At 35.1% G+C, this 27,930-nt stretch overlaps 1 protein-coding gene across 1 annotated transcript; it reads right to left on the reverse strand.

The window, feature by feature from the left end:
• Positions 1–16,802: 16,802 nt before the first annotated feature.
• Positions 16,803–27,853, reverse strand: nts (neurotensin). Its single transcript, XM_006633610.3, has 4 exons — positions 27,698–27,853; positions 23,072–23,133; positions 19,219–19,437; positions 16,803–17,222 (listed from the first exon to the last, which is right to left on the reverse strand). The coding sequence occupies exons 1-4, from the start codon at positions 27,756–27,758 to the stop codon at positions 17,076–17,078; spliced, it is 489 nt and encodes a 162-aa protein (XP_006633673.1). The 5' UTR covers positions 27,759–27,853; the 3' UTR covers positions 16,803–17,075.
• Positions 27,854–27,930: the final 77 nt, after the last annotated feature.

Consider the following 27,930-nt stretch of genomic DNA (forward strand, 5'->3'; position numbering starts at 1 on the left):
TACACAGCAGAATATGAACAGAACTGAATTTTCTTCATTTGATCTGTTTGATAGGACTGAGGATTTTGATTAGAAATAAGATAACTTCAATAGTACAAAGAAATTACAAAAGGAATCATTTTTTAATAATAATTATTTTTTAATAATAAGATAATATGTAATTTTGCCCATAAGGAGGGCATTCTGTAATAGTAGCACATGAGATAACTATATTACTAGTCCTAAAAATGATTTAGTATGAAAGCTTTAGAATAAGCCTATTATATGACATATACAGTATTCATAGGAGGGATCAGATTCCATTCCAATAAATATACCTATTTTTTAATTGTAAAGAAATGACAAACTGCAATGAAGAATAAACACAAAGTTTTCTCTGTTTTACCTTCTTCAGATCTTAACCTTTCATTGTTTCTTTGCAGCTAGCAACCCAAGCTAGCAACTCCCTGCCTGAGCCTAAGTTTCTAATTTATCCTCCTTCTAGCCATTCCTCTGTAGGGTTCCTAGAGAATGACCTTTATCAGCTGTGACTCAATAAAAGAATCTAGAAACAGCCCGGTCCTGTAGCAGACTGAGCTGGAGTACTGCATCTGTGCTTTGCTAGAGTTGTAATAGAAGTCTATGCTATCTTCTGTCATTTGTAAATATAAAAGGCAGCATTATACCTTGGTGCCTCAATATTAATTGCATTTTCTGTCATTACCTTCAATCCTATTATTATCGTAAGGAAACTATAATTATATTCAAAAATTAAAAACAATTAAGTTAAGTTCAGAATCATTTCTGAAAAATGTGATTGTTGTTTCCTTAGAGCAGTTGTTCCCAATTAAACTGGCTACAACTACTGATAAACAAAAGACTGCTACTGTACTGAAGTTTTGTTATTCAAAGGAATCTTGCATTTTGGGAGTACGGTGCTGGTTTGGCCTGGCTTTATCAATATTTTGTACAATATTGAATTGTTACTGTATGTAATTACAAATACATTCACCTGTGGAAATTGCTCATAACATTTATTTTCTGAATTCTGATTAGTAGACAGAGATGTCAGCACTGCATTGGCAGTATTAAAAATTAGATGGAAGTGGGTATGTGCTTTTTATAGTGAAAAGGTTAAAGTAAGAGGGGTATGGATATACGAAGCAGATGGGTGCTCTCTTCCAGTTATCAGGACACCTGAATGATGGGTGACAGAACTGTCTTGTGGAAGTAGACAATGTCTTCATGGGGTCTGTTAAGACATCATTCTTGATAGGTTAGTGCAAGAGTATGTACTAACCTTTTGGCATTAAATGTGAGAGTTCATCTAAAAAAATATGTTCCCTTTCATCCCCTTACAAATCTGTTACTTCTTTGTGTGCTGCAAACTGTGATGAAAGAATGTATTCATACAGTGTATTCCTGCAGGTTTCTGATCATATTGGGAGCCTTTGTGTTCCCTGACTTTCAATATCCTAGGATTATAATGGAGGATTGCATATTCTCCTTTAATGTAAAAAAAGATCGTCCTTTGACAGGTGTGCACTGACAGACATAACTGGCAAGATAAAATAATAAGAAGCCATCTTTTCCATCCATCCTTGATGTGGAAATAACTACAGTATGTGCTGATGCTGTATATTATGGAATAGACTGAAAAATGGATGGGCAATTGCCAAAGGTCACTCTGCCCTAAAACATTAGTATCAATGTGAATTCAGTTTCCAAGACATGAGTGAACCATGTACTGTAGTAGTGATGGATGCAGTAAGACTTAGCAGTCTACTAGCATATCTGTTTTCTGACACTTTTTAAAGCTTCTCCCTTAAAATGGTGTCACGCTGACTCCACTGTCTTTACAAATTACTGCTAAGGATCACAAATTGTCAGAGCAAATCACTCATCAAGGAAAAATTATTTGCTTCAGATAATGCCAAAAACTAACTTTGGCAGCTGATGTTTTACTATAACTACCTTTTGAAGCTAATGAAGAGCTGGTGTTTAAATCTGCCCTGACCATTTCAAAAAGGAACAACATTTAATCAAAGCATGAAGCACAGTAAATCAATGTAATCAGTGTTTATTTCGATGTAATATCAATTAATTACATCTGGAAAAAAAAATACAGTTGAGCTACTTTTGTTATCATACTTTCTCCAGGTTGAACAAATGAATCGAGTTTGTAACGAAAGTTCGGGAGGGATGACAACAACCAAGCTCAATTGGACTCAGCTGTCAGTAATTAGCTCCTGAAAGCCATTCCTCTCCCAAAATGCTATAAATACGAGATCCTATCTCTCTCTTGCATGAGTCTCACTGTCTCGAGTGCGTCCTTGCACAGACAGTATTATAACGCTGCCTACACCATACAATCAATATTCCCATTTGCTGCTCCGATGCACAGTTTGATTTCAGCCATGAACCGCAGATTTCCTCAATCTCCGTGTACCAGCTAGCCATTGATCTAACTCTTCATCACTTTTCAACATCTGCCAGCTGCATCTGCAAGTCTTGCCTTTCCGAAGACCGAGATCTGCCATTGTCAACCCATCCTTTTGAAACATCTAGCGTTTGACTATCCAGTTACTTCTACTGTTTAATTTTTAATGGGCTGCTCTTGGCAAACGCACATTCGCCACCATGTTTGCAAATCTCCCATTTGAAACCTTTCTTCCCATTATCACATGAACAGCACAACGTCACTAAACTGTTAAAACAGCTTTTGTTCAGGATGTACATCTAGGAATATTACTCATTTTCCTATCAAATATATTCCTAATGTATCTTGCGCTCTCCCAACGACATCATCAGCAACGCTATACTCCAATCCAGGGCAAACCCCGAGCTGCCAATGAAGCCAGCCTGCTGAGCCAACCCTCTCATCCATAGAACTGTGCTCTGGATTAAAAAAAAAATGCTGCTTATTTCATATTCGCCACCTGCATTACTAACGTTAGTTGCATACATTCTCTATGCGTGGACCATGCTTTCAGCCACAAGCAAGGAGGAGAAAAGTGCAGCAAACATGCAATTTCCCCCAGTTTTTTTAAAAAAGCTTACGTTTTTTTAAAAAGCTTTTAAAATTCGAGTAATAAACAAACCATGGCTCTTCAGCACACTTCTGCTCAGCTCACAGCAGGACAGAACCTCCGAGCCACCATCACTGCAATCCCATGACCACCCATTCTGCAATCTCCCTGTGTTTCTTCTTTCAGTGGTCTGTATTTGTTTTCCTTATCATTCCATGTAAACTCACTCCTCTGAATTTCAAGCCCCTCTGTTCTTCCTCCATGTCCTTTTAATCTTGCTTTTCTCCTGTGCATTTAACTGTATCTTGTGTCCCTGTCCCCAGCATTCAATTTGATTCAGCCCCGGGTTCATTCCTCCTGTCTCCGATGCTACTGAGGCCATTTCCTCAGCCCTGGGTCTGTCCGGCATCCTACCCTCAACCCAGTCAGCTGTTGTCCTGTGTCTCTCGTCCCTATCGCCAGCGTTCAATTCAGCCCCGGGTTCCCATCTCTGCTGCTACTGAGGCCATCTCCTCAGCCCCGTGACTGTCCGGCATCCTACCTCCGGCCCAGTCAGCAGTTGCCCTGTCTTATGTCCCTATCCCTGGCATTCAATTCATCCCTGAGTTCCAGTCTCCTCTACTACTGAAGACATCTCCTCGGCCCAGGGTCTGTCCAGCGTCCTACCTCTGCTTCAGTTAGCAGTTGTCCTGTGTCTCATGTCCCTGTCGCATTCATGTTTCTGTGCCCGGTGTCCAACTCAGCCCTTATGTCTCGTGTCCTCGTCTCATTGTGTCTTGATCTCCGGTGTCCAGTTTGGCCTCAGGTCCATCCCTCTGGTCCTCTGCTGCTACCAAAGCTTGATATTTGTACAGGTAAGTCCTACTTCTTATCTCCCTGACTCATTCATGTCTCTATCCCCGGCGTCCAATTCAGCCCTTGGTTCATTCCTCTCATTCTGCACTGCTACTGAGGCCAACTTCTCAGCTCTGGTTCTGCTCTCACTTCACTTTCCAAGCTACATCTGCTTCTGGGTCAGTCCAGTATCTTCCGAGTTACAGTACTACACGACTGAGCCAGTTTTCCTCTTCACAGTGCCCACATGGGCACTGAATGGTCAACAGTGCTTTCAGTCCTGTTCCAGAGTCCGTAAGAATCCAGGCAGTTAGTCCCTTATACTTAACTTGGCCTCGGATACCAAGGGGTAACACCTCAACAGGTTTACATGCCTCAGCATTACACACTCACTCCGTTTGCCCAGGAGACTCTTATGAAATTCAATAGTTATAGAAGGCCAAGATGTTGCCATTTACCTCTGTCCTTCATTGTATTCACAGTACAAATAAAGCAAAAGAGTCTCCAATTTCCATTGCTTTTTTGGGGGGGCACAATTGGAAACTTTGGCCCTTATCCATTCCGATAACGCCGCCATTTTTAGTCGATTTAATAATACCAGTGACTCCCTTTCCCTCTTGGTCACCGTGCATGGGGATCCTTGCCTCCTTGTCCAATGGTCAGGAGGTCAGCTCTCAGGCAAGTGGCCTAAGCTAAAAGTTTGCTCCATAATCCTTTCATGATGCTTCAATTTTGGGTGTTGTCATTCCTAGTGAAGTCATGATCATTTTCACATTTATTGTAGGTCAGTTGATGAGTCTGAAGAGCTTGCATAGGGACTGCTTTGAGAAATTGTGAAAAACAAGTTGTATAAAGTTGTATAAATGTATAATTTTCAATAGTATCTTAGTGTGCTTTAACTCCTAATATTATCTAATTATCACTTATGTTTCTGTAATTTCAGATAGACTAATTAGCAATTAGGAACTCCAGTTCATTCAACATTATTTTTTATTTATAGTTTAATTAAAAAATATTAACTCTTAACCTTTGTATAATTTTGTCAATTTATTAATTTATTATTGATGATTTTATTCACATAAGACAACCCATTTTACTTCTGTGATTGGATGATGAGCAAATATATCAATGCTTTGGAAATATTCTTGTTCCTTTGGAAACGCAGCAATAGTTCGCAGTTGTGATTTACATTGCTTGCTGCAAAGCCATACAACAGCTTTGGGTATTGAGATTGGAAACAAAAGCCATATGCACGCTAGTTATCTACTTTGCACACATGAAAACTAGATTGTGTATGTTATACTATCATCTAATTCGTAGAATCAGATTTTTCACAAACTAATCTAATTCCTTCACATGTAATTATCTTGATCCAACTGCCTGCAACTTAATGTAATGCTCATGCAAACAAATTCTTTCTATTGATTATGTTATTCTGAATGCTTCTGAATCCTATTACAAAGTGAAATAATCAATTTGCATTTGAATTGAAACTGAATCAAAATGATTACAAAAAAAAGTTCTGGGGTATAACTGGGGTATCCCAGTTAAAGAAAAGGGAGCATTTGCTTTGCGGGCTCATATTGTAGTTTACATTTTCTTGGAACTTGTAGCCTGCATAAATAATACTGTTACTCTACTCTACAAAGAATTATTGAGACAGTACATATGCAACTGGAGAATCTCTGTTTTTTTAAGACGGTACATTTGAATATTAACAGATAAAAAATGAAATGTCAATCCCCTAACTTTTAGACCAAAAAATAATGACAAATTCAAATTACGTGTGCTCTGAGCTCCCTCTTGTGGTGAATTTTGTTAATATATTTTGTGTTGCAGGTTTTAGTTGCTGTAGTATTGAGGCCTGTGGGATAAGCTTACACTCCTTCTGACTTGTGGTAATGACCTTGTTATAATAACTATAATCATTACTATTATTATATGAATGGCATGATGGCAAAGTGGTTAGCTTTGCTGTGGGGCCCAGGACTCAATTCCTGGACATTGCATTTTGTCCTAATGCTCCAGTTTCCTTCAAACCACGTCTAAAGATGGTAGATTCATTGGCTTCTGGGTAAATTGGTCCTGGTGTGAAAATTGACTGGTATTTCATCAAGGGTGTATTCTGCCTCATGTCAGTTGCACAGTAGGCATTAGCCTCTGACCCCCTTGCAACTGTGTCCTGTGTTGGATAAAGTGTTTAGAAAATGTATGGATGGACTATTATTGTGTTACCTAGAAACTTTTTAAGTATGAAATGAGAAATGATTTGACAAAACATTCATGGTATGAAATGTGTACTTGTGAGTGTACAGCTGCAAGATTAACATTTACAACCATAAAAACATCATGGTTTATCATATTGTAACAATGCATGCTGGGAATGTTGCTGGCAGAAACCTTATAAAAATGTTTATTGAACTTCAATGGTCACAATCATTCCAGCAGCAGGTTTGAAAGTTTTATAGATCACTGCACAACATCATGTTAGCAACATATTCATTCATCTGCTCCACCAATTGGTCATTGAGACATGAACATGAATATCAGTATGATCTTCTAATATTTAGGGAGGCAAGCAATACAATTCTTGTACCATTTGATTTTTGTTTTCTTATGCTGTTATTTTTTAATGTTAATGAAATCAAAACTCCTCAACATAACCCAAAGAATCAGTGAGATTTGTAGTGTAAATACCTATTAGAAGTTGTCAGCATGAAAGCTATCCTGGTAGGTTAAAAGGTTTGCTAAGTATTTTGTCACTGATGCTTTTTTTTACCAGATTGATTTACATTTATACCCATATACTGTAGATGTGCTATAACAATTTGAATAAGGTACCCTTTTCTCAAAAAGTACTATAGTCAGAATCCAGAATCTTTACCAGTGATCCATAGGGTTGTCCCAATGCATGTTTGGAAAATTAATAGTGACAAAATTACTATTCTCAGAAACCAAACATTTTAGAGGTTTAAAACTTGGTGTGCTATTTTATGCTGTATCTGTGATACGTTTGCTCATGACAGGTGATTGGTCTGATGATTTGCACACTATTTTGGATTTGACAAAAAACAGTTGAACTTTCCCTGAAAAACCATGAGGTAGAACGAAGCAAAAAACAGTTTACACACATTTGGTCATGTCTGTTAAGAAAGCACTTGGTAAGGTTCTATTTACAACATAAACTATATGGCTGTAACAAGCATTCTGTATGTATATACAGTAAAGTAAACATATATGCTTTGATCAATTATATGTTCCATTACAGTATATCTTGATTACAAAGTAGCAGTTTTCAGGCTATTGTCAAATAAAATCAACATTACTGTCTTTACCTACTGTATGTGGTCCTTGTTCTAAGTTTTCACAATTTAATAGTCAGTCAGCAAATCAAATTGTCAACACAAGATTGTATTAAACAATATTTCATTGCTGCACAGAATATTTTATTTCTCATATTTCTATTTTTTTATTTTAGCATATTTTATCATATGTACTTTGCTTTACAGTGGTGCTAGAAAGTTTGTGAACAGTTTAGAATTTTTTGAATTTCTGCATAAATTTGATGTAAAATGTGATCAGATCTTTATCTAAGTCATATTGTGTGTTTTATTTGTTTTATTTTCTCTTATGTTAATGAAGATCTGATCACATTTTAGGTTGCATTTATACAGAAATTCAGAAGATTCTAAAGGGTTCACAAACTTACTAGCACCACTGTATATACAGAATTTCTACTGATTTTTATTTTTTCCTTTACATAGAAGTTGCTAAGGAAATATCAATTATGACAACTGATGTATTATACATTTCAAAATAAATATAAATGTATTATTTAGGAAAAAAAATGTAAGGATTGCTGGATTAAAGTGCAGTATGTCACTTGTTTTTTCCATCTATACATCAAATTTCTAAACATTTAATCCAATCCAGGGATCCAGGGAGACAAAGCCTATCTTGGCCTATAATATTGAACAAAATATACTGATGGGGAAAAAAGAAGCACAACATTTTCTGGAATGAGAATACCATAGTTATAGCTTACTTTCACAAAAAGTGGTCAATTTGTTTTAAGCCCTCTGACCAGCAATACAGCTTGTGCAATGAAGCATTGCAACTTGCCAATCACACAGAAGCTTGTTAGGTGCACTTATACCCAATGAGGTCCAGGTGGATCAATGCCTGATCAGGTCACCTTTAAAAAAGCCTTAATTCGAAGTTTAGGTCACTGCAAGAAAAAGGCCAAATTTAATCATTTTTCTGTGCATTCCATAATGCCTTGAATGTCACCAGAAGCAAGGGAGAGGGCCGTTGGCATGCTGCAAGCAGGCATGTCATGTGCCAGTGTTGCCAGACATTATGGATTAAACTGCTCCACTGTGTCCTGACTGCAGAGGAGGTTTCAGCATGCGGGCAGGACAGATGACTGTCCAAGATCTGGTTGCCCTCGAGTGACCACACCAGAGCAGGACCGATACATCACACTGGTCCATCTGAGAGATCGTTTCAGATCTGCCACCCGTACTGCTGCTGAAACTGCCAGCAGCAAAATGCCTGCATCACTGACAGTGAGACTCCATGCTCACACTTCCTAGACGTCACACCCAACAGGCTTGGACCAGACAGAGGCTCCAATGGACTTGTCAGCAGTGGCATCAGGTCCTCTTCACAGATGAGTCACTCTTCAGCCTGTTCCACGTAGACGGGAGGGCCAGAGTGTGGAGGAGGAGGTGTTGCCTTTCTTTTTTCCATCGGTGTATATTGTACTGCACCATAAAAGTACAGAAATTAATCATATTCTCTCTGACTACATAAACCTGTTTGTTTAATAATTTGATTAAATTTAGGATTTAATCCCTGTGATCAATTTTACATTCTGTAATTGAGACACTCTCAAGAACTCAATAAATTGAATCAAATGAAGTTGTAGCAAAAGAAGCCAAACAATATTTTTTATGTTTAATTAACAAAACTATGACAGCAGAGGGTACTCTATTAAGTCCATTGATTAACTGGAATAGAAATGAAAGCACAGAGTGGATGTGTGTTTGTGGTTTAGTTAAGGTCAGGGTTTCTGTCTTTGTTCAAATGCAGTGAACTAATTTACTTACCTGCCAAATGAAAATGTAAAATAAGAAATCTAATCAATGGTTGTAATGCAAAAGCCTAATTAAAACTGAAATATCCCTGTTGAATATAAAAATGTCTCTAAGTTACAGAAAAAAGTACTCATACCACTAGGTGGAGATCAAACCAAATGTATGGCACACAATCCAAAATTCTGAAATGTTGTTTATAACATTCTTTCTCTTACTCTAAAAAATGTTTTAGCACATTACTGTGATTTACCTTTGGTGCATGCTGTATTTAAGACTCTATTTACAGTATATTGCACAGTATATGCACATTGAAATAAGCGCACATACTCACCATGATACATTTTTTTCCTTGATCATTTGTTAATCCTTTTACTTGAAAAGTGTATAATGCATGTGCAAGTACATTTCCTGATGTTTTAAAAACCAAGATCTGGATGAATGGAAAAATTAAAGGTTTGATTTAATATAACTATGATATTGTGTTCTTTGGTTTCTTTTGAAATGTTTTGAAACTTTACATGTAGAGTCCAGAACAAAGCTTTACAGTTTCATGAAAGCAGACTCTGAGGAAATGAGTGAGTGCGAAAGAATGAAAGCATTTTACAGATATTCCACTTGAAGCACAAAATGAGCTAACCCCAATATTAAAGCAAATTCATGATTAGAAAACAGTAACATAAATAGTTTATTACACCAATTATGAAAAATATACAGAACAAGAAAATGCTTTATAACAGAATTGTTAGACATAATTAAAAGTAACACCAACAGACAGAACTCCCTTGTGGAACAGGAAGGTCAGTAAGACTAAGGTTAATTATCTCGGTGTGTACAAGATATAATTTTGATGTCAGACTTGATAATGCATTTTGGAATTTCTGAATGGTTGTTGTGTCCAAGTTTTGATCTGGTTCAAATTACTCTATTTGGATTATTTTGTAGAGCTACTGTATTCTGTTAAACATGTTGCCTTGTGAATTAAATTCAAATTTGTGATGTGTTGTATAGAGAAAGTTGAATTGATCAGTATATTGACAACATATTTATCATGTGTTTACAGGCCATATTGAGTTGATTATTAAATGAACTTCTAATTGACTGCTTTACATCTAGTCATTAATCATCTTGTAAAGAACTAAATCAGGCCTATCATAAAATCCTGGTATTTCTCTGAAAGGATAATGGATCTAATTGAATACAAATATCTTAAAATCCAGCTCTTAATTTGCAATGGAAAATGAAGTAAGAACAAAGAGTATATCTAAGTTTGGGGTACCATAATTGATTCTTATAATTAATGTATGCTGTGAATGCTGCAAATCTTTAGATTACTAGTTTCCTACACTTATATATAAAAACTAAATTCAGTTGTTATGATTGCAGTACATGTCACTTAACTATACTTTACAGTCGGTCTGAAAAGCAATTTCCTAATTTTACATGGAATATAAATTAGCAGCGACCATATACAGTATTATTGTTATATTTATATTCTGTTTTTCTTTTCTTTGCCACTTACACTATAATTTTGGAGATATATCTATAATTATCATTAAATACATTTGGCTTTTTTTCTTTGTTTCCATATTCTGATTGTTTCTGCTTTGTTAGTTTTCTTGATACCTATTTTTCTATTTGTGTTGGTGCCATGGAAATTCAGTGCCTCTTCTGTATTGTTTGAAAAATTATTCTCAGCCCAGCACCAAGGCAAAGGTGCACCTTGTCAGTGATTGCTAATGTATGGAGGGCATTTAAAGGGACCGATATCATTACTGGCACATCTGAGAAACTAAGAGTGCTTGGAAAGAGATGTTTTCTTCTTTAAAGGTAAAACTTTTCAGTTTCCTGAACTGCTGCCGTGATTTAGGGAATTATTTTGAAACTTTAGAAAGCACAAGACCAATAATAATAATAATAATAATAATAATAATTGCTTACACTTATATGGCGCTTTTCTGGATACTCCACTCAAAGCGCTTTAGAGGTAATGGGGACTCCCCTCCACCACCACCAATGTGCAGCATCAACCTGGATGATGCGACAGCAGCCATAGTCCGCCAGAATGCTCACCACACATCAGCTATCAGTGGGGAGGAGAGCAGAGTAATTAAGCCAATTCATAGAGGGGGATTATTAGGAGGCTATGAAATTTCTGCAGTTATCTCGGTGTTGGTGGATACTTGTGAATCAAAAGAAACCTGTTAAAGAATGTGTAATTTATTCAAGAATATACAGCACATCATCATTTATCCAGTCCCCTAAGAAGAAAAGGATATTCTGATTTTCAAAACTAATGGATAATTACAGGGTATTATAGTAAATTATTTTACACATTATTTTATAACGTTATGGTTTTAAATGTAGGTTTTTTTTTACTGCTTAACAAAGTCTGTAGTCCAAACAAAACAAAAATACACTACATATTCAGTATGTTTAAGGTAAGACATTGCAGAAAAAAAGTGCTGTACAGTGCACTATTATTTCAGATTTTTTTTGTACAGTACCTATTTAATGAGAAATAAAATATTGTTTGAAAATAGTGCATAATATTCCTTTGCTGGGTTGGCTTGTGAATGTTGGAAGCTGGAGTAGATAGATAAGATTTTATTGATCCCGAAGGGAAATTGATGTGTTATAGCAGTCCAGGCCAAGACAAGCAAAAACAGACATCAGAATAGACGAAAAATTATACAAAATAAATAAATAAAAATAAATACATAGGTGTGTGCAAAATATGATGACCATAGTCACTGTAAAAACAATAGAATATGTGCAAAATGTCCATAGGTTTATACAGATTGATTGTCCAAAAGTATAATGGAGCAACATGCTGTCCATAGATGAGCAAATGAAGGGCTAACAGTCCTAGCCTAGGGCAGCGTTATACACCTTGACAGCTGCCGGGAGGAAAGACCTGTGGAAACGTTCCCTTGAACACCGTAGCTGGAGCAGTCTGTTGCTAAAAGTGCTCTGCTGTCTAATAACAGCCCCATGTAGCGGATGAGAGGTGTTGTTCATGATGGCTGTGAGCTTGGTCAGCATTCTCCTCTCAGCCACCACCTCCAGGAGGTCAAGGCTCAGCCCCAACACAGAGCCAGCCTTCTTGATAAGCTTATTGAACCTACAGTATTTACATCTCTTGTCATGATGCTGCTGCCCCAGCACACAACAGCGTAGAAGATGGCCGCTGCCACCACTGATTCATAAAAAATGCGTAGCAGTGTTCCACACACCAAAGGACCTGAGCCTCCTAAGAAAATAGAGTCGGCTCTGACCTTTCTTGTACAGGGCGTCAGTGTTACCAGACCACTCCAGTTTATCATCCAGGTGTACCCCTAAGTACTTGTAGGACTGCACCCCCTCTATGTCCTCACCCTGGATGGAAACAGGGTTCAGCGGAGACTTATTCCTTCGAAAGTCCATGACCATTTCTTTGGTCTTGCTGGTGTTTAGCTGGAGATGGTTAAGATGACACCACTCCACAAAGCTGGTATTAAGCTCCTATATTCCTCCTCCCTCCCCTCTCTAATACAAAACACAATTGCAGAGTCATCCGAAAACTTCTGCAGATGACATGCCTCAGAATTGTACCTGAAGTCAGAGGTGTAAAAAGTGAACAGGAATGGAGCAAGGACAGTCCCCTGTGGAGCCCGTACTGCTAACAACCTGTTTGGACTCACAGCTCTGTAGCCGTACATAATGTGGCCGGCAGGTTAGATAGTCTATAATCCAGGACACCAGGGGAGTGTCCACCTGCCCCACCCTTAGCTTATCTCTCAGTAAAGGTGGATAGATGGTGTTAAAGGCACTGGAGAAGTCAAAGAACATAACTCTCATAATGCTGCCCGTCTTCTCCAGGTGAGAGTTAGCTCTGTGTAGCAGATACATGACTGCATCCTCCACTCCACTGAGGTGGTCCAGTACAAGCTTTTCCCGAGTTTTCATTAGGTGTGATGTCAGTGCAACTGGTCTGTAGTCATTCAAGACTTTGGGGTGCCTTTTTTTGGGTACTGGCACCAGGTAAGATGTCTTCCAGAGCAAATGAGTATCAGTCAATGAATAATCAATGATCTACTGCACAAGAATATATACTCTATAACTCTGTGAAGAATAAAAACAGTAGTGTGGTCAACAAGAGAAAGATAAGACATCATTCCAGTTCATCTATTTTTAAGAGTCTGTGACATGGTTACATGTTTGAAGATTACTTGTTGTGGTTTGCCCAGCCTGTTCATTTGCAGTTCTATTTATGTTTATTCAATTATTCTACCTTTAAATGTATGATTAAAGAGTATAATGTGTATATTATTATATATATCAATTATGGTGATGTTATCATCTTAATACTTACATTAATTTTTACTTCAACACTTATATAATTATTTAATAAAGATGTTAGGTTTAAGAGATAGCAAAAACTCGAATTTATTAAAAGCTGTAAATACCTTTTACTCAGCAGTATTTAACCTGTTTGAGCAATATATGTTGTTGGCATAAATTGATTTGTGTGCTTGATATAATATAACTGAAAGCTGCTTTTAAAGAAAAATATAGCTGTGTCAATGTGCTGCATGTTGTTGCATAAATAAAACACAAGAAAAGTAAAACTATCACAATATTATATCACAAAAGTCTGAGTACAACTAAAACAGACTAAAGCTACATAATTAAAAAAATGAAAAAAGTCAATGTTGGCTTTAAGAAAATAGGGAGGTGCTTCCTGTAATCTTTGAATATGTTTATGCCTTTGTTGATTTTGTCATGCACGACTTTCCCATCTCTTTCAGATTATACCATTTTCACTAGGGAATGGCTTCATTTAGTTCATACCACATTTTTTCTAAAGGGCTGAGGTCTGTAGGTTGTGCTGGTAATCTCATGCATTGATTTTACAATCCCTTTATCATGAGACAATAGATCTGGAGATGTGCTTCAAGTTCTTATCCTACAGGGTCTTTTTAAATAAAATATAAAGTATTAGCATACAGTATAAAGTATATCTAGATGCATTTATTCTTTTTCACAGACGGGAAGACTTGAATTTTAAAGATGCACTCCCTTTTTGGTACTAATCAATCTGTTGAAAAGGCCCACAGAGAGTTCAGCTTGTTTAATCAAATCACAGGTCCCATTGCACTTGTGCTCATACTGTATGTTTTCTTTTTACATTGTCATGGAATACTGCTCAAGACTCCAGATTCATGAGGTCAGCCTAGAATGTCCTATGGATATTGTATCCTAAGATACAGGATAAAGGTTTTTGAATATTCTCAAATGCTGGTCATGAGTTATGCTTCCAAGCCACTTTTCTAATTACACTTTTACCGTAAAAGTGTTACAGTACATCCTTTTACTGGTGGAGTAGCATTTATCCTATTAGAGTTCAACTTCTCGCTGATGAACACAACTAAACATGCTCATTTTTTCTTGGTGATGAAACTAGGAAGTCTTAGGAATTTTTAAAGCTGTCAGAGAGGTGATTGAGGTCAATAACATTTTAGTTTAGACTTTAGGGCAGTACCCTATGGTAATGTTGTACTGAGTGTTTTATTTCTGTGTTCAACCACTTTGAATGCCCAGTGACAATCAAAGAAGCCTCAAAGCTACAGGCTTTGAAGCTTCTGTAAACTGTGAGCCTTTGTGAAACTAACATACTGTATGTCTGAAAAATAGAGGATTAAATGTGCAGCTTTTATGTTCAACATATTTGGCTGTGTGTAAAAAAGATTGAACATAATATAAATAGAAAAAAATGCAATTTTGGGGGCATATTTGTTTTAGTTTCATCCAGTTCCAATAGGCTTGCCAGTATTCAGGTTTTCATTTTCATTTACTTACACTGAAAGCAGACTTGCATTTTATTTTGCTAAGAAAGTTTTGGAGTTAACTTGACAAATGCAGAGAGTAATGGATATGATGGACACAGGCCATTCACATGGATCCAGGATGTTGAAGGCAATGTTATCAGTAGTTAAATAAATTTTCAGATAAATAGCTGTCATGTAGTGTTTGAGCAGATGTGAAAATAGCTCATTTGACGTCTATTTAATCACATGCAAGCAGCTGCCTCATGAATGTTCCATAGTGACAAAAAATAAATGGATCATTGTTTCCTTTAAAAATTCAAGAAATAGAGGAAGTGGTGAGCTGTTCATATAATTTGGGCCCAGGAAAAGTGGATCGTCATTCTTTTTGATGAGGAGTCTACAAAATAATTAGCCATATGGACTTTTATGGAGAGCACTTAGTCATCAACATTTATGAGCTGTGATGACTGAAAAGACACTGTGGCAGCATGAAGCCGTGCTGAAGAATACTCATGAGCTCTCCTAGGACATTTCAGCTGCATGGTCTAGAGAATGACGCATCATTTGTGTAGTCCTTGAGAGCTGCAGAGCGTTGATATTTTTATTTTAAATAGTCTCAAAAATACGTCATTGCATATGTCACTTGCTTAGGTGGTCAAAATAAACATTTTCCAAGTGTTTAGAAATTGATTGTATAAGGGCTACCCATAGGACCTGCAGGATTCTGGCTCTCCAGAACCAAGGTTTGCTACCTTTGTCAAAATCTGAATGAGCAGTGTTTTCATATTTCTTGTGTATTTAGCAGAATTTAAGTGCACTTATTGAACAAGTCTTCAGGGACAGTTATAACGGAGTAAAGATTGCTAATGTTTTGTATTTTATTAGGATTAATTTACTTTGATTTAAATACAGTAGCACTAGTGAGTTCTCTCTTTTCTTTAGAACATTCTCTCTGGCTATAATAATAACGTAAAGGAATCATTTTTCAGTTTGGTGCTATTGAAGTCAAGAGATCAACAGAAGTGCAGAAAAATGGTATGGTACTGTAGCCTTGTTTAGAGAGTATAGAAGTACAATGTAATGTAGTTTAGCTAATTTAAGTAAAGCAGCTATTTTGATTTTTACTTGGACTGAAGTGGAAATAATATGGAGAGAGTGCGCTCTCTTGAACACATCCTTCACTTCCCCCATGCCTGAATTGCAAGTATCTCAGAGTCCATCTCTCTGTGCATCTCATTCAGCAGTCTTTCTGTGTTCTGTGAATTAAGGACCCAATTGTGTCCGTGTCTACACAACTGAATGAGCTTTAGCTGGATATTAAGTGCTTCTTATAAATTCACACACCCAGTGTAAATTTAAAATGCCAAAAAACAAATTATTAATTTGACAGTGATGTGTTCTGTAACTTTGAATTCCATCCCAACACTATGCCACTCAGAATTTGCTATATAACAGAAAAAAATAATTTCTAAATACATTTGTGCAAAAATCTCTTTGTATATCAATAACTGTTTAGTTTTACCTGTTGAATTTGCTCTATCTGTATACAAGTGCAAACTCCATGTTCAGCGAAAGTAACAGTATTTTAAGTAAATTACCTTGACCGATGTTTAAAACATTGTAGCATATTAAGGTTTGGCAGTTTGTGTTATTTTGATAAAACCTATAATTTTCTCCTTTTCTTAATTTCAATAACACCTCTCATTTGGAGCATTACACAATGTTTTCAACGTTGGCCATTTAATATCCTCAAACCAAGACTGCTGTTTCTGTTTTTCTATTCCAATTAAAATCAGAAGGTCTGAGGGTCCCTTCATTATTTGTGTACATGTATACAGTATACAGAGGATGCTCTCACAAACAGCTAATTTTTACAATTATGCTATTTAAAAAATATGCAGATGCATGCTTCATTTGAAAAGTAACAATCCTGCCGATCTCTGAGTAATGATTGAAATTCATAAAAAAAACATACTCCTTCAGAGACTGTATTTTACATAGCATTATTTTTATACACAAAAAATGTTTGAATGCTAAATAATAAATCAGCCATGTCAACAGGGAATGTTTATTGACAAATTCTGCTGCAAAATAACATACTGTACTGTAACAAACAAGACAAACTCAGATAATATAATCTCTCCATAATAAAATAATTAAGTATAGAGATTTATAAAATCAAAGCTGAATACCTTGACAAAACAGACATAGAGTTTACAAGGTTAACATTGCAGCATCACTTAACACAAACAAATAATAAATAAGTGTACAATTAATACAGCCACATATTCACAAATGTATAATGTCTCTTCTAAGAAGTGAGCAGGTCAGTAAAGTGTACTTCGTTTCAGGATATATGGTCTTCTGGGTTTGTTAATGTGCAACTGTCTTTTCAAAATATATGGTGATTTCCTCTTTAGTGGCCCCTCATTCTTATAGTCTTGATCCAGATAATCTTCAGTCTTCTGATTGAACTAAAAACAAAATAAGAAAATAGGCATTAGTTAAGTTTTTTTTCCCTTGACATATCAACTCCTTTCTCTCTGCCTTTTCTTGAGAAAATGCTTCAGAAAACAATATATTAAAAAAAAAATATTTCAAAACATTTTAGTAAATGTATGCATTGTGTACATCATTATCTGGTCTGCACACCCCTACTGTATACACGTTACATTGATTAACCCTCTGGCATCACTCTGTAAACTATACTAAAGGTAATTTCAGGGTAAAGGTTTCCTTGACTGTCTGCAGTACCCTTGAGACACTAACCGGGCCATGGTATAGGTTATGTTGGACCTGGAGAGTCAACACTTCACATCATTTTTGCTTTCCAGGATCGCTCTGGGACCCCCTCATATATTTCATGCAAATCCAAACAAGGCTAGGCCTGGGTGCAATCCCATATATTATATATCCCCAGACACTAGTTACTAGAACTCTGGTAAATGAACCTTTCTACCAATAAACCTTTTGCTCAATATCAGGGGTCCTTAATGCTAGGGCTGCAGTTCTGACCGCTTTATAAGTCTATTTAAATAGCGACAATTCAAGACTGAGGCTCAGAGTTAAGTTAATTCATTTGAGTTAATAATTTGTTTAATTTTCATATTAATCATGGAATAACATCAAAAAAGAGCTATCAACTCAGGAGACTAGGAGACGATCTCTCCTAAAGGCTAAAGACTAAGGGGAAATTGGTCTCATTTTATTGATTACAAAGATGCCAACCAACTATGAATGTCTTGGTATTGATATGATCTCATATTTTTTATAAATTTATATTTTAAGCAAAAACATTGATGTATCATGTTTTAAAAGATTATGAGTCTCTGCATACTATGAGGATCACAAGAGCCCAGGATATTGTGATGTCATACAGTACCTTGCATGTTTAGCCTGACAAATTAGAAGAATAATGAACAAACAGCATGATTAATGATTCTGTTTTCAGCAATGGAAAGTAATGTATCACAGATTTATTTGCCATATGTTTTAATTTTTTGTTTCAAAGCCTCATTAAAAATCAGACTTGCACTGGTACAGCTAGTCATTGCTACAGATTTATCTTTTCAGAATATTTACCTTCTTAACCCACTGATAAATGTTCAAAAAAACATTTTTTACCCCTGATATGTGTCCTTCTGTTCTCTGAAGTAATTTAATCAACTGATTGTAAAGTTAGAACTTACAGTGACACATCTCAGTACAAACGTGCTGATGAACTCATGTGAATTTGGGTTATTTATATTAATTAAAAATAGTATATACTGTATATATTAATATTAAATATACAAAAATATAAATGAATTGCAGTTTGGTTTTACACAATATTACTCTTCGTAATTCTTCAGTTTTCATAATAGTTCTTTATCAAAATAATATTAATTGCCAAATTACTGTATAATGCTGTTATTATACAGTGGCACAACGGTTAGCATTTCTGCCTCGTAGCACTGGGGTATTATCTGCTCGGACTTTGAATGTTCTCCCCATGTATGGCATTCCTCCAGGTGCAGTCAAAAGACATACTGTACTGTAGTTGGTTAATTGGCTTCTGGGAATATTGGCCCTGGTGTGAGTGTGTGCGTGTTTGTGTCTATATGTGCTTTGCGATGGACTGTTGTCCTGTCCAGAGCGTACCATCTCTTAGGCTCCAGTTCCTCTGTTACTCTGAATTAGGTAAGGTGGTTAGAAAATGGATGGATAATACTTGGGAAAAAAAGTACTGGAAGCAACATCTTCATGTTCATTTCAACAAAATACATGATGATTTGTGCCCTATTTCAGAACTGTACCTAAAAATACTGTGAAATATCATTATAAAACAATGAATGCATGAGGAACGTAATTAATAATATGCATTGCAAAAGAATGTAAATCTAAAATAAATAATTTTAAAATAAAACAAACTAGTTGTCACAAATGTTATTTGTTTCTGTTTACTATAAGGACTCAATTCATTTTGCTTACCTCCCCTCCGTGAAGTATTCTACACAGGTTTTGAAGCTGATAAAAGTCCGCCAATTTCTCTAAGCTGAAGCTATCTGGAAATGTTGAAATTTGTTCCCTTGAGATGAACCCCTCTTCATCACTTGTCCACACATCATCTCCTTGTCTACTTGGATCATTAATAAGCCTGCACATGTTTAGCAACGACAACTTCCAAGACGGGAGCCTTTGTTTATTCACCTGTAGCCATAAACCATAGATCTCTTATTAGCTTATTCATCAAACTGCAATGGTTTCAGTCAATATGACACCTTCAAAGTCATACAGTTCATACAGTAGCCATCCTAATAATAACATAACTTTTCTATTATTTTTAACTATGATAAAAAATATAAGGGTTTTAATATAGAATGTATAAATTTTCCAATATGTTTTCACGGTCAACATAACAAATTCAAGGTCTTTTTCAGCTAAATTAAACTGATGGCAAAAGCATGTACATACAATTATTAAAATAGCAATTTTGTTAGGTAGATTTTTTGCAGTCCAGTCTCAGAATAATGTTTTTCAGAAGTTTGAGTGGATCCTGATGAATGTGACGAGATACGTAGAGATGAGATACGTAGAGTGTATTTGGCATACAGTGCCAAAGAGTCCCAGAAGGGTTTACCTGCCCAGAACCCCTCACTACTGCAAATATTAAGCCAGAAAGTTACTGCACGGGTGTAGATGGGGTAGCAGGAGGGGTGTGAGAGTGATGCGTGATGGGATGTCCAGGGATGTCCTTTCTCCTAAAATTCTGTTATAAACTCCATTAAGTAAGTAGATTAATTCTGGAAGATTTGTTTGACAGAATTAAGATGTAAATCTGTGGCTTTCTTTTATTTGATTGAGGTACGTGTAATTGTGATCCGGTACATTTCAGAACTTAATTGGAATTGACCAGACTAACCTGAAAATCCCTTCCAACACAACAGTTGCTCATCTAACCACCTCGTGCAACTAATTAAAAAAAAACCCCAATAAATACTTGTTTTTTGAATGAAAGAAGCATTTTACATACAGTATAATCACCTCAGATTTAAAAAAAAATCAGTTTGGACAGAAGAATTGTTATTTATTGATGTAATATCAATTATGCAAATCAGAAGTAGTCCTCTAAAGATTTTCTATAATATATATGATAAAGCAAGAACTGTAAGTATTTTCCTACTTTTTTTCTGCAATAGTGCTACCACTACCACATTTATTAATATTGATCACGCTATACTGTATCTATATATAATCCCAGTCCCTATAAATAGTGACTGGGAATAAACCAATTTGTAGTAGCACATCTTGGCTTCCTCTAATAAATCAACTAATATGTCCTTTTAGGTAATAAAATATAGTAATAGGAAAATTGTGTATGTTTTATTGGTATTTTATAATCTAATCTGTCACGCTGTGGTTGAAGAACTTAATATTCAGGTGAAATAAAATATTTCATCCACCTGAGAAAAGTAAAATCCAAACTCATCACTTAATATTGACTTTCTGTTTTATAAAGTGTACCTAAATATAATTTGCTATTGACAGGTTGGTTGAAATTTTGATTTAATTTGATTTAAAGAGATTCACAGGGCCTCCTTTTTAAGAAAATGTACTGTATATGGTTCCGAATCAGTGTTGGTGGAACATTAGGCTGTGCTCTTCCCTAGTTCTACAGTATGTATCTTAACCAGAAAAATACACCATTAATGTCTCCTGATGAACTTGATAATTATGCAAGTTTAAAATTGTGTTTACTATTTTTAAGCAGACTTGGGGGCTCTAAGCAACACCAAAGCAGGTGAAGCAGATTAATGTAGTACTGATTACATTTAGTCATGAGTACAATTAAATGTTTTATTGGCTTTAGTGGTGTATAGTGTACTAGTACTGCTGTGTTACATCTCAAATATGGCTACACTACTGTAAGTGCAAGACTGAAGGTCCATTATGGAGGTCTTATGGTGAAGTAATTATTATGATGATAAGCACCATAGGAATATTAAATTTACACTATGCTTATTACAGTTACTGTATTGTGTTTGTGTCACGAGGAACAAAGTTTTGCACAGGACAACAGCAAGTCACGGAAATGTGATCAGAGCTGGAACATAGTGCGTTTCAGTATGCAAAATCTTTTTTTTATCTCACGTTTCACATTCTACAATGAAGAATAAGCAAGACTTGCTTGCTTTACTTCAAATATCTACATGAACTCATTACATAATATGGTGAAACCTACATGCAAATAATTATCCACAAATTCCACGATCAGGAGGTGATCATGAGAAAATGGGTCTCTATCTAAGTAAAAATGAACAATTAATATTCTGCATGAAATAGGAAGCTCAAAGGACTTAACACGTGCTCATTTTTCCAAAAGAAAAAAATTTAAAACAACAGTGGAGCATAATAACTCTGTTGCATGTACGTCTAATACATAATATATACAATAGTATCTGCTCTCTATTAAGAAGATGAAAATATTCATATATGACCTTCATTTTTAAAAGTTCACGGAACTACGGTACTATTAAGATGTTTTTTTTTTCCTTCTTTCTCATAAAACGAAATCTATAGCATTAAATCACTTTTTAATCACATTTTAATTTAAAGATATTGTACTACAGGTCCTTTATATTAACATCAGAATCACCAAGACAATAAAATTACGTCTGCATAAAATTCTCCCTCTGGCACAATATCCATTCTAGTGAAGACCAATAATTCCTTTAAATCGTTAGATGTCAATTTCTTCATGAGCAATTAGGAACACAGCACTGCCACAGAAATTTTAAGTGGATTTGTTTAGAAACTGTTCATCTTATTAAATTTGTTCTCCTCATGAAAGCTAATACTGCATGCACATTTAGCAAATGGCTTAACCCTTATCATCCCTTTTCATAATGGTTTCATTATGGTTTCATCAACTCACTCAAAAATATAAAATCTTAGGTATTTGGTATGGCTAAATATTTTACCTACAATACCTATGGTGCTTATACTTATCTGTTCACTCATAAATATCACAACATTTGGAATGGAAAAGTTATAATTATGCAATCTAACATGAAGCACTGTTACATAATTATCTTATTTGTTGTACAGAACATCATATTTGCAAAATGTTAAGGATTTTCTTACATGCACATTGATACAGTATTCTATTGACAAAAATGAAGTACCTTTGCTGTCCTTACATTGTGAACACTGTGAATACCTGTGGTCTGAGTATTTAATTTCTTCATGTCTGTTTAAGTAACTGCTATAAGGTCTTTCTCTTAATTAAGAGCTAACTTGGTTTGTCTCAAACAGAAAATATGTAATAATTTACATATATTGAAAAAGAAAATATTCTGACACATCTCTTATTGAAAATGTTAAATGTGATATTAGTTCTACAATACCTTTGAAATTGTATTCTCACTTTACCTTTCTCAGGAACAGTATGCATTTTTTAAATTTCATTCCATTTTGCCACCTCTACAGATTGACATGATAAGGTTTGGTTTTTGTTTTGCTACAAAAGGTCCTTTTCAGCCAGAAGGAAATGAATTTAACATAAAGTTGTCTTAGCCCACTTGCTTTTATAAACTGGCCAACAATACAGACCACAAAGCATTTCCACTTTCAAGATTGATTTTTCTCTTTAATGTCTGTTATGGACTATATAAACACTACACAATGAATGAAGAGGTGCAGATGATTTACTGTATTTACAAGGGAAAGAGTGTTTGGAGATTACATGAAAGAGCCGTACCAAATTGAAATATGGGTGGAGTGGCAAAAACTACTTTGTATTTGGCAGTTTTGGGCTTCAATCTGGAAATGTAAAGATACATACCTTTGTAGTGTAGAGACTGTTCAGTAACTCCTCTTCTATCATTTTCATTTCCTGGTCAGAGTCTGCAGTAACAACAAACACAAATATTTGCTTTTTATTGGCAACAAAATGAAAAATATTTAATTATCCCCTTTTAGCGGTGTAATAGTAAGATTAAGGGTGCAACAACATTGTCTCATCTGGGTTTTAATCCCACAACCTTCCATTTACAAGCATTGCCAAAATAATTTGATTAATTTGATAATAAATGATACTGACATTGCATGGACAGCTGGTTTCAAACTTGAGAGGTCCTCTCTATAATACAAGGCAAATCCATGCCAAGCTTGTAAGGCCTGTGGAGATCTCCTACCCTCTAATGTTCCTCCTGGCAAATCTGTTCTTTAATAATCCAGTTCTGCATACAGTTGACACAGTGCAGGTCTAACAAGCTGATTCAGAGTACCATAATGATATAGAAAGGGGAACCACTTAACCTCAGAACTTAATTAATTAGTTTTATACCGGTAACATTGATCATTCTTATTCCTGTGTGGCTCTTTGATGATAAAGAGGATTTTCTAATCATCTCACATCTAGTTTAAAAGCCTGCAGCACGAGGGGTTGTTTAACATACTATAAACCTTGTGAAATGGGTTATACCTAATGTGATAATTTTACAAACTTTATTTAGACCCTATATTGTGTTCAAGAGCACGTAGTAAATATTCAGTAGATGCAGATATCTAGGATTTAATATTATAAACTATTATCTACAAACATAACAAACATTCTCAAGATAAATTTCTTACAGTATGTCAAACGTATTGCATTCAGTCTTTAGAAACACCTAGTCATACAAACCATATGCCACATTTATACCTCTGTTTTACATTAGTGTTGAACTTTATATCTGAGGAGTAACAAGTCACTTGGTGAGCAAAAAATTGTAAGACTTGAATGTGTTCCATCTTGACTCGGCCACTTGGCCATTCTCCTGCTAAAGAAGAATAATTTATTGATTATTGTTTTCATTGCTTTGTTTGTCTGCATTACCATGGTGTAAACCTCTTACCCCAGCTGTCATTGTGTTCTTCATTGAGTTATCTAGATACCTAAATGTTGTTGTTTTTTTATTTCAAGCATACAGTACTTGATTAAGACCCTAGTAGGTAGTTTGTTAAAACTTATTAACAGCATTCATAGTCATGTTCCCGAAATTTGCTTGTTAAATGGATATAGTTGTGAAATTAATCTGAAGTATAATGAAGCCTGAAACAGATGTGTTATAGGGCTACAAATGAATTGATATTTGAGGGTTCTTCAGACCTAAAAGCTAGAACTTTGAATGGATGAGTAAAGCTTTTGTGATATTTTTGCCTTAATATTGATTAATGGTACATAACCATTTATATTTATTTACATAATTCTCAATAGCATCTTATCTACCACCTGCTAAAATGCACGAGACGAATTAGTGCCCAAAAAACTAAGAAGACGCATCATTGAAGGTTAATAAACTATACTTAAAACTAAACAAATGGAAAACCTTGTTTCAGACTTATGGTGCCAACATAGTATGATGTGACAATAAATAAGAGATAATGAATTTTGACTTTTCTGCTTATGAAATAAGTCTAAGTGTGAGCCATTATGATTCTGTTACCATCCAAACTGAGGTTGCAGACCTCAGAGTCACATGACTAGTCTTGGGTTCCCTTGATATGTTTGCTTGCCTGTGTGTTGTGAAGCTTTTATGTTACTGTGAGATACCTTAGAAACAACTAATTGAATGCTGGATGGGGACAAACCATGCTAAAAATATTACTGGTCTGAAACTTACAAATGTTATCATTAATACTGTACATGTCATTAGTCTTTTTCCCATCATGTCCAGGATAATTCACTGCAAGTTGAAACTCAGATAAGGACTGTGGGAGTGAGGAACAAACTGCACAGCCTTGATATCCTGGCTTCTTTCAATGAACTGCTGGATAAGATCTTTGGATCAATTAGCTACTAGGAAACAAACAAGCCACTAGTCACTAATTTTATGCGTTTACTTAGTAAACCTACCCTAAGTAAAACTTCATGATTTAGACCGTGATAAGAAATAAATATTATGATTTTTCTATGATCTTTTTATCAAGAATGGTGAAATGTTTCAGCAATATAATATTTTCCCTTAATTATAATTTACCTGTTTAACGGGAAACAAAATGCCATAATTGTTTTGCCCCATTTAATGTAATGTTGAAACAACAGGACAAAGAAAAAAATAGTATATAAAAAAAGTAGAGCTTTTAACAAAAATGTTTGAAGTGCTTGAGCAAGGGCCATAACAATAGCCCAAAACATCCTTTGGTCCCTTGGAATTCTTAACAGTTGGTGATTGAATTTGAAGTAATATTAAGAGAGACAAATTAGAGGCACTCTTAACTTGGCTATCAAATATCTTTTTCTTAACAAACGTAATACAGAAATAAAATACTTTTATACTTCAATATAACATTTTGTTCACTACACAATTCACTTAGTATTCATTACGAATTTGGGGGATTTAGTGATCATTTGATATGTATAATTTCTAACAGAGATATTTAATTCATTATATAGTGTTTCTTCCTTATTTCATTCATTATAAAAGTGACTCGTAGTCATTATTTTAAATTATTTCCATAGTTCCAAGTTATGTACTTTTAATAAATCAATCCAATATGTGTTCTAAAATTGGATTCTAGGATATCTGATGTGGGTGGCATGGTAGTGGAGTGATTAGCATTGCTGCCTAGCAGTGCTGGGGTCCTGGGTTCGATTCCTGGGATGTTCTATGTGTTTATATGGGTTTGCTCTGGGTGCTCCAGTTTCCTTCCACAGTTCAAAGATATACTGGTAGATTAATTGGTTTATGGGCAAATTGGCTCTGGTGTGTGTTTGTCCTGTCATAGACTGGTGTCCTGCCCAGGGTGTATCCTGCCTTGTTTCCATTTCTTGCCAGAATAGGCGCCAGCTCCCTCACAACCCTGTATTGAAAAAAAAGGTTAGAAAATGAATGGATGGATAGCTGTTGTAATTTAGAATATTGGTAGTTGTGTTGATGTCGAAGGTTTGATTTAGTTTTGAAAATAGCAGAAAATAAACAGCAAATATGAGGTTCACAAGAAAGGTGAAAGCATGAGGGAGCCAATCAAATTTTGAGATATCAGCACTTACAGTACTGATATCTGTATGTAAAAACCATTATTCTAATGATTTATGTATTACACATTAAAATAGGCAATTCAGGAATATATGTCTCCTAGTGATAATCGTTTTTGATCTTTTTTTTTGGTAGAAACATGTCTTCAGAAATCAGAAATTACTTTTGATCATGCAACAATTTGAAGGATTTTGATAAGCATTTATGTGACTAATTTCACTTCATAACATAATGTAACTTGAACTGAAAAAAATAACTACTTTAATTTAACAGCAGAATTCATTGAGATCTTTATAAGCACATTTTCACATTTATTTTGCAGCATTATACACTTCAATGTATTTTTTCTTAATGTCGCATTGTTAAAAATAATTTTCATACTTCTACGACACACATCACATTGTTTTCTTATTAAGAGTTGAACGTTTTGTATTTAAATTTAACTTAAAAATAATAGTTTTCCAGAAAACTCAACATTTTAAATTATTTTTTCAGCTTTTTTTAATTTTTCTCAAATTATTTCTCGTGAAATAATTCTACCATTATAATATGTCTTTAGTGGATTCATCCTTTATTATTAAGGTTTCCGTATGTGTATTCCATGTTACTTTCTTCAATACTTTGGAAAGACCAGTTTCCATAACAAAGTTTTTATATCAGTGTAAAAACAAAATCCAAAGAGACTTAATGTGCAAAAGCAATACACTCTCTTCTGTGTTCATCCTACCCTGCAATATAAAGTATAAATATAGCAAATGTGAGACCTGATTAATAGCAGAGATTTGTTTTTAGATTTGTACAACATTAAATATTGTTTTCACATGCTAAAAATAATATTGGTCTATTTAAATGAATAGACCAATATAGACAAATAGACTCTAGATGAGTCTATTTGTTAAGGAAAAGTAATTTTATGTACTGCATTGTTTAGATGAAAAAAAAAAACGTTCTTTGAAGTCATTTCAGACTAATGTTTTTCTTAATCTTTTTATGTAAATGTAATATTCTTTCAGTTATTTGTTTTACATTACATTACATTGCATTGCAACTGAACCTAGTCTTGTTTGCTAATCTGTTTCTAGTGTTTTATTATTATTAACTATAAATATTTGATAAAAGTAAGAGAAAATAGCAAAGACAAAGTGTTTTACATAACCAAGGATTTATAGGGAAAGTTATGGTGAAATGTAGATTCCCACAGATGATAATGACAATCACAACTACTTGTAATGTTTGAAGAACAAGTAGTAGCATCAGTAGCAATAGTGGTAGTGATGGTACACATCAAGACACACAATAAAAAAAACACATTTAAAAGCTTAAAATCTCAGAATATTAACACTGATAAAAGAAAACACTGTTTTTATATTATCTCAGATCAGACACCTACTGTAAATCTTGCCTGTGTAGCCTTTTCCTGCTGCAGTAAATAAATTAGTGACACCCACCTGAGCACATCCCATCAGAAGCCGCAAAGAGGAGCACCAGACAAATAAGTTGAAATCTCATCGTGTGAACTCCAAGTTATTTTCTGTCTAAATAATGATGAAGTCCATATGGAAAGGATCAGGAGAGAACTAAAACACTCTCCTTGTGCTTGGGTGCAGAATAAGGAGCTCAGGATTCCATTCACTCAGTATATAGGCAGCTGCATGATGTCATGAAGACACTCCACCCCCTC

This window comes from Lepisosteus oculatus, chromosome 7, assembly GCF_040954835.1.
Source record: "Lepisosteus oculatus isolate fLepOcu1 chromosome 7, fLepOcu1.hap2, whole genome shotgun sequence".
In the NCBI taxonomy this organism is placed as follows: Eukaryota; Metazoa; Chordata; class Actinopteri; order Semionotiformes; family Lepisosteidae; genus Lepisosteus; species Lepisosteus oculatus.

Excerpts from the sequence above, each read along its gene's own strand:
- nts (XM_006633610.3), bottom strand. The coding sequence starts at position 27,758 with ATGAGATTTCAACTTATTTGTCTGGTGCTCCTCTTTGCGGCTTCTGAT. Across the intron at positions 23,134-27,697 it reads TTCTGATGGGATGTGCTCAG|ACTCTGACCAGGAAATGAAA; the intron begins GTGGGTGTCACT and ends TTGTTACTGCAG. Across the intron at positions 17,223-19,218 it reads GAATACTTCACGGAGGGGAG|TTCAATCAGAAGACTGAAGA; the intron begins GTAAGCAAAATG and ends TTTTGTTTTTAG.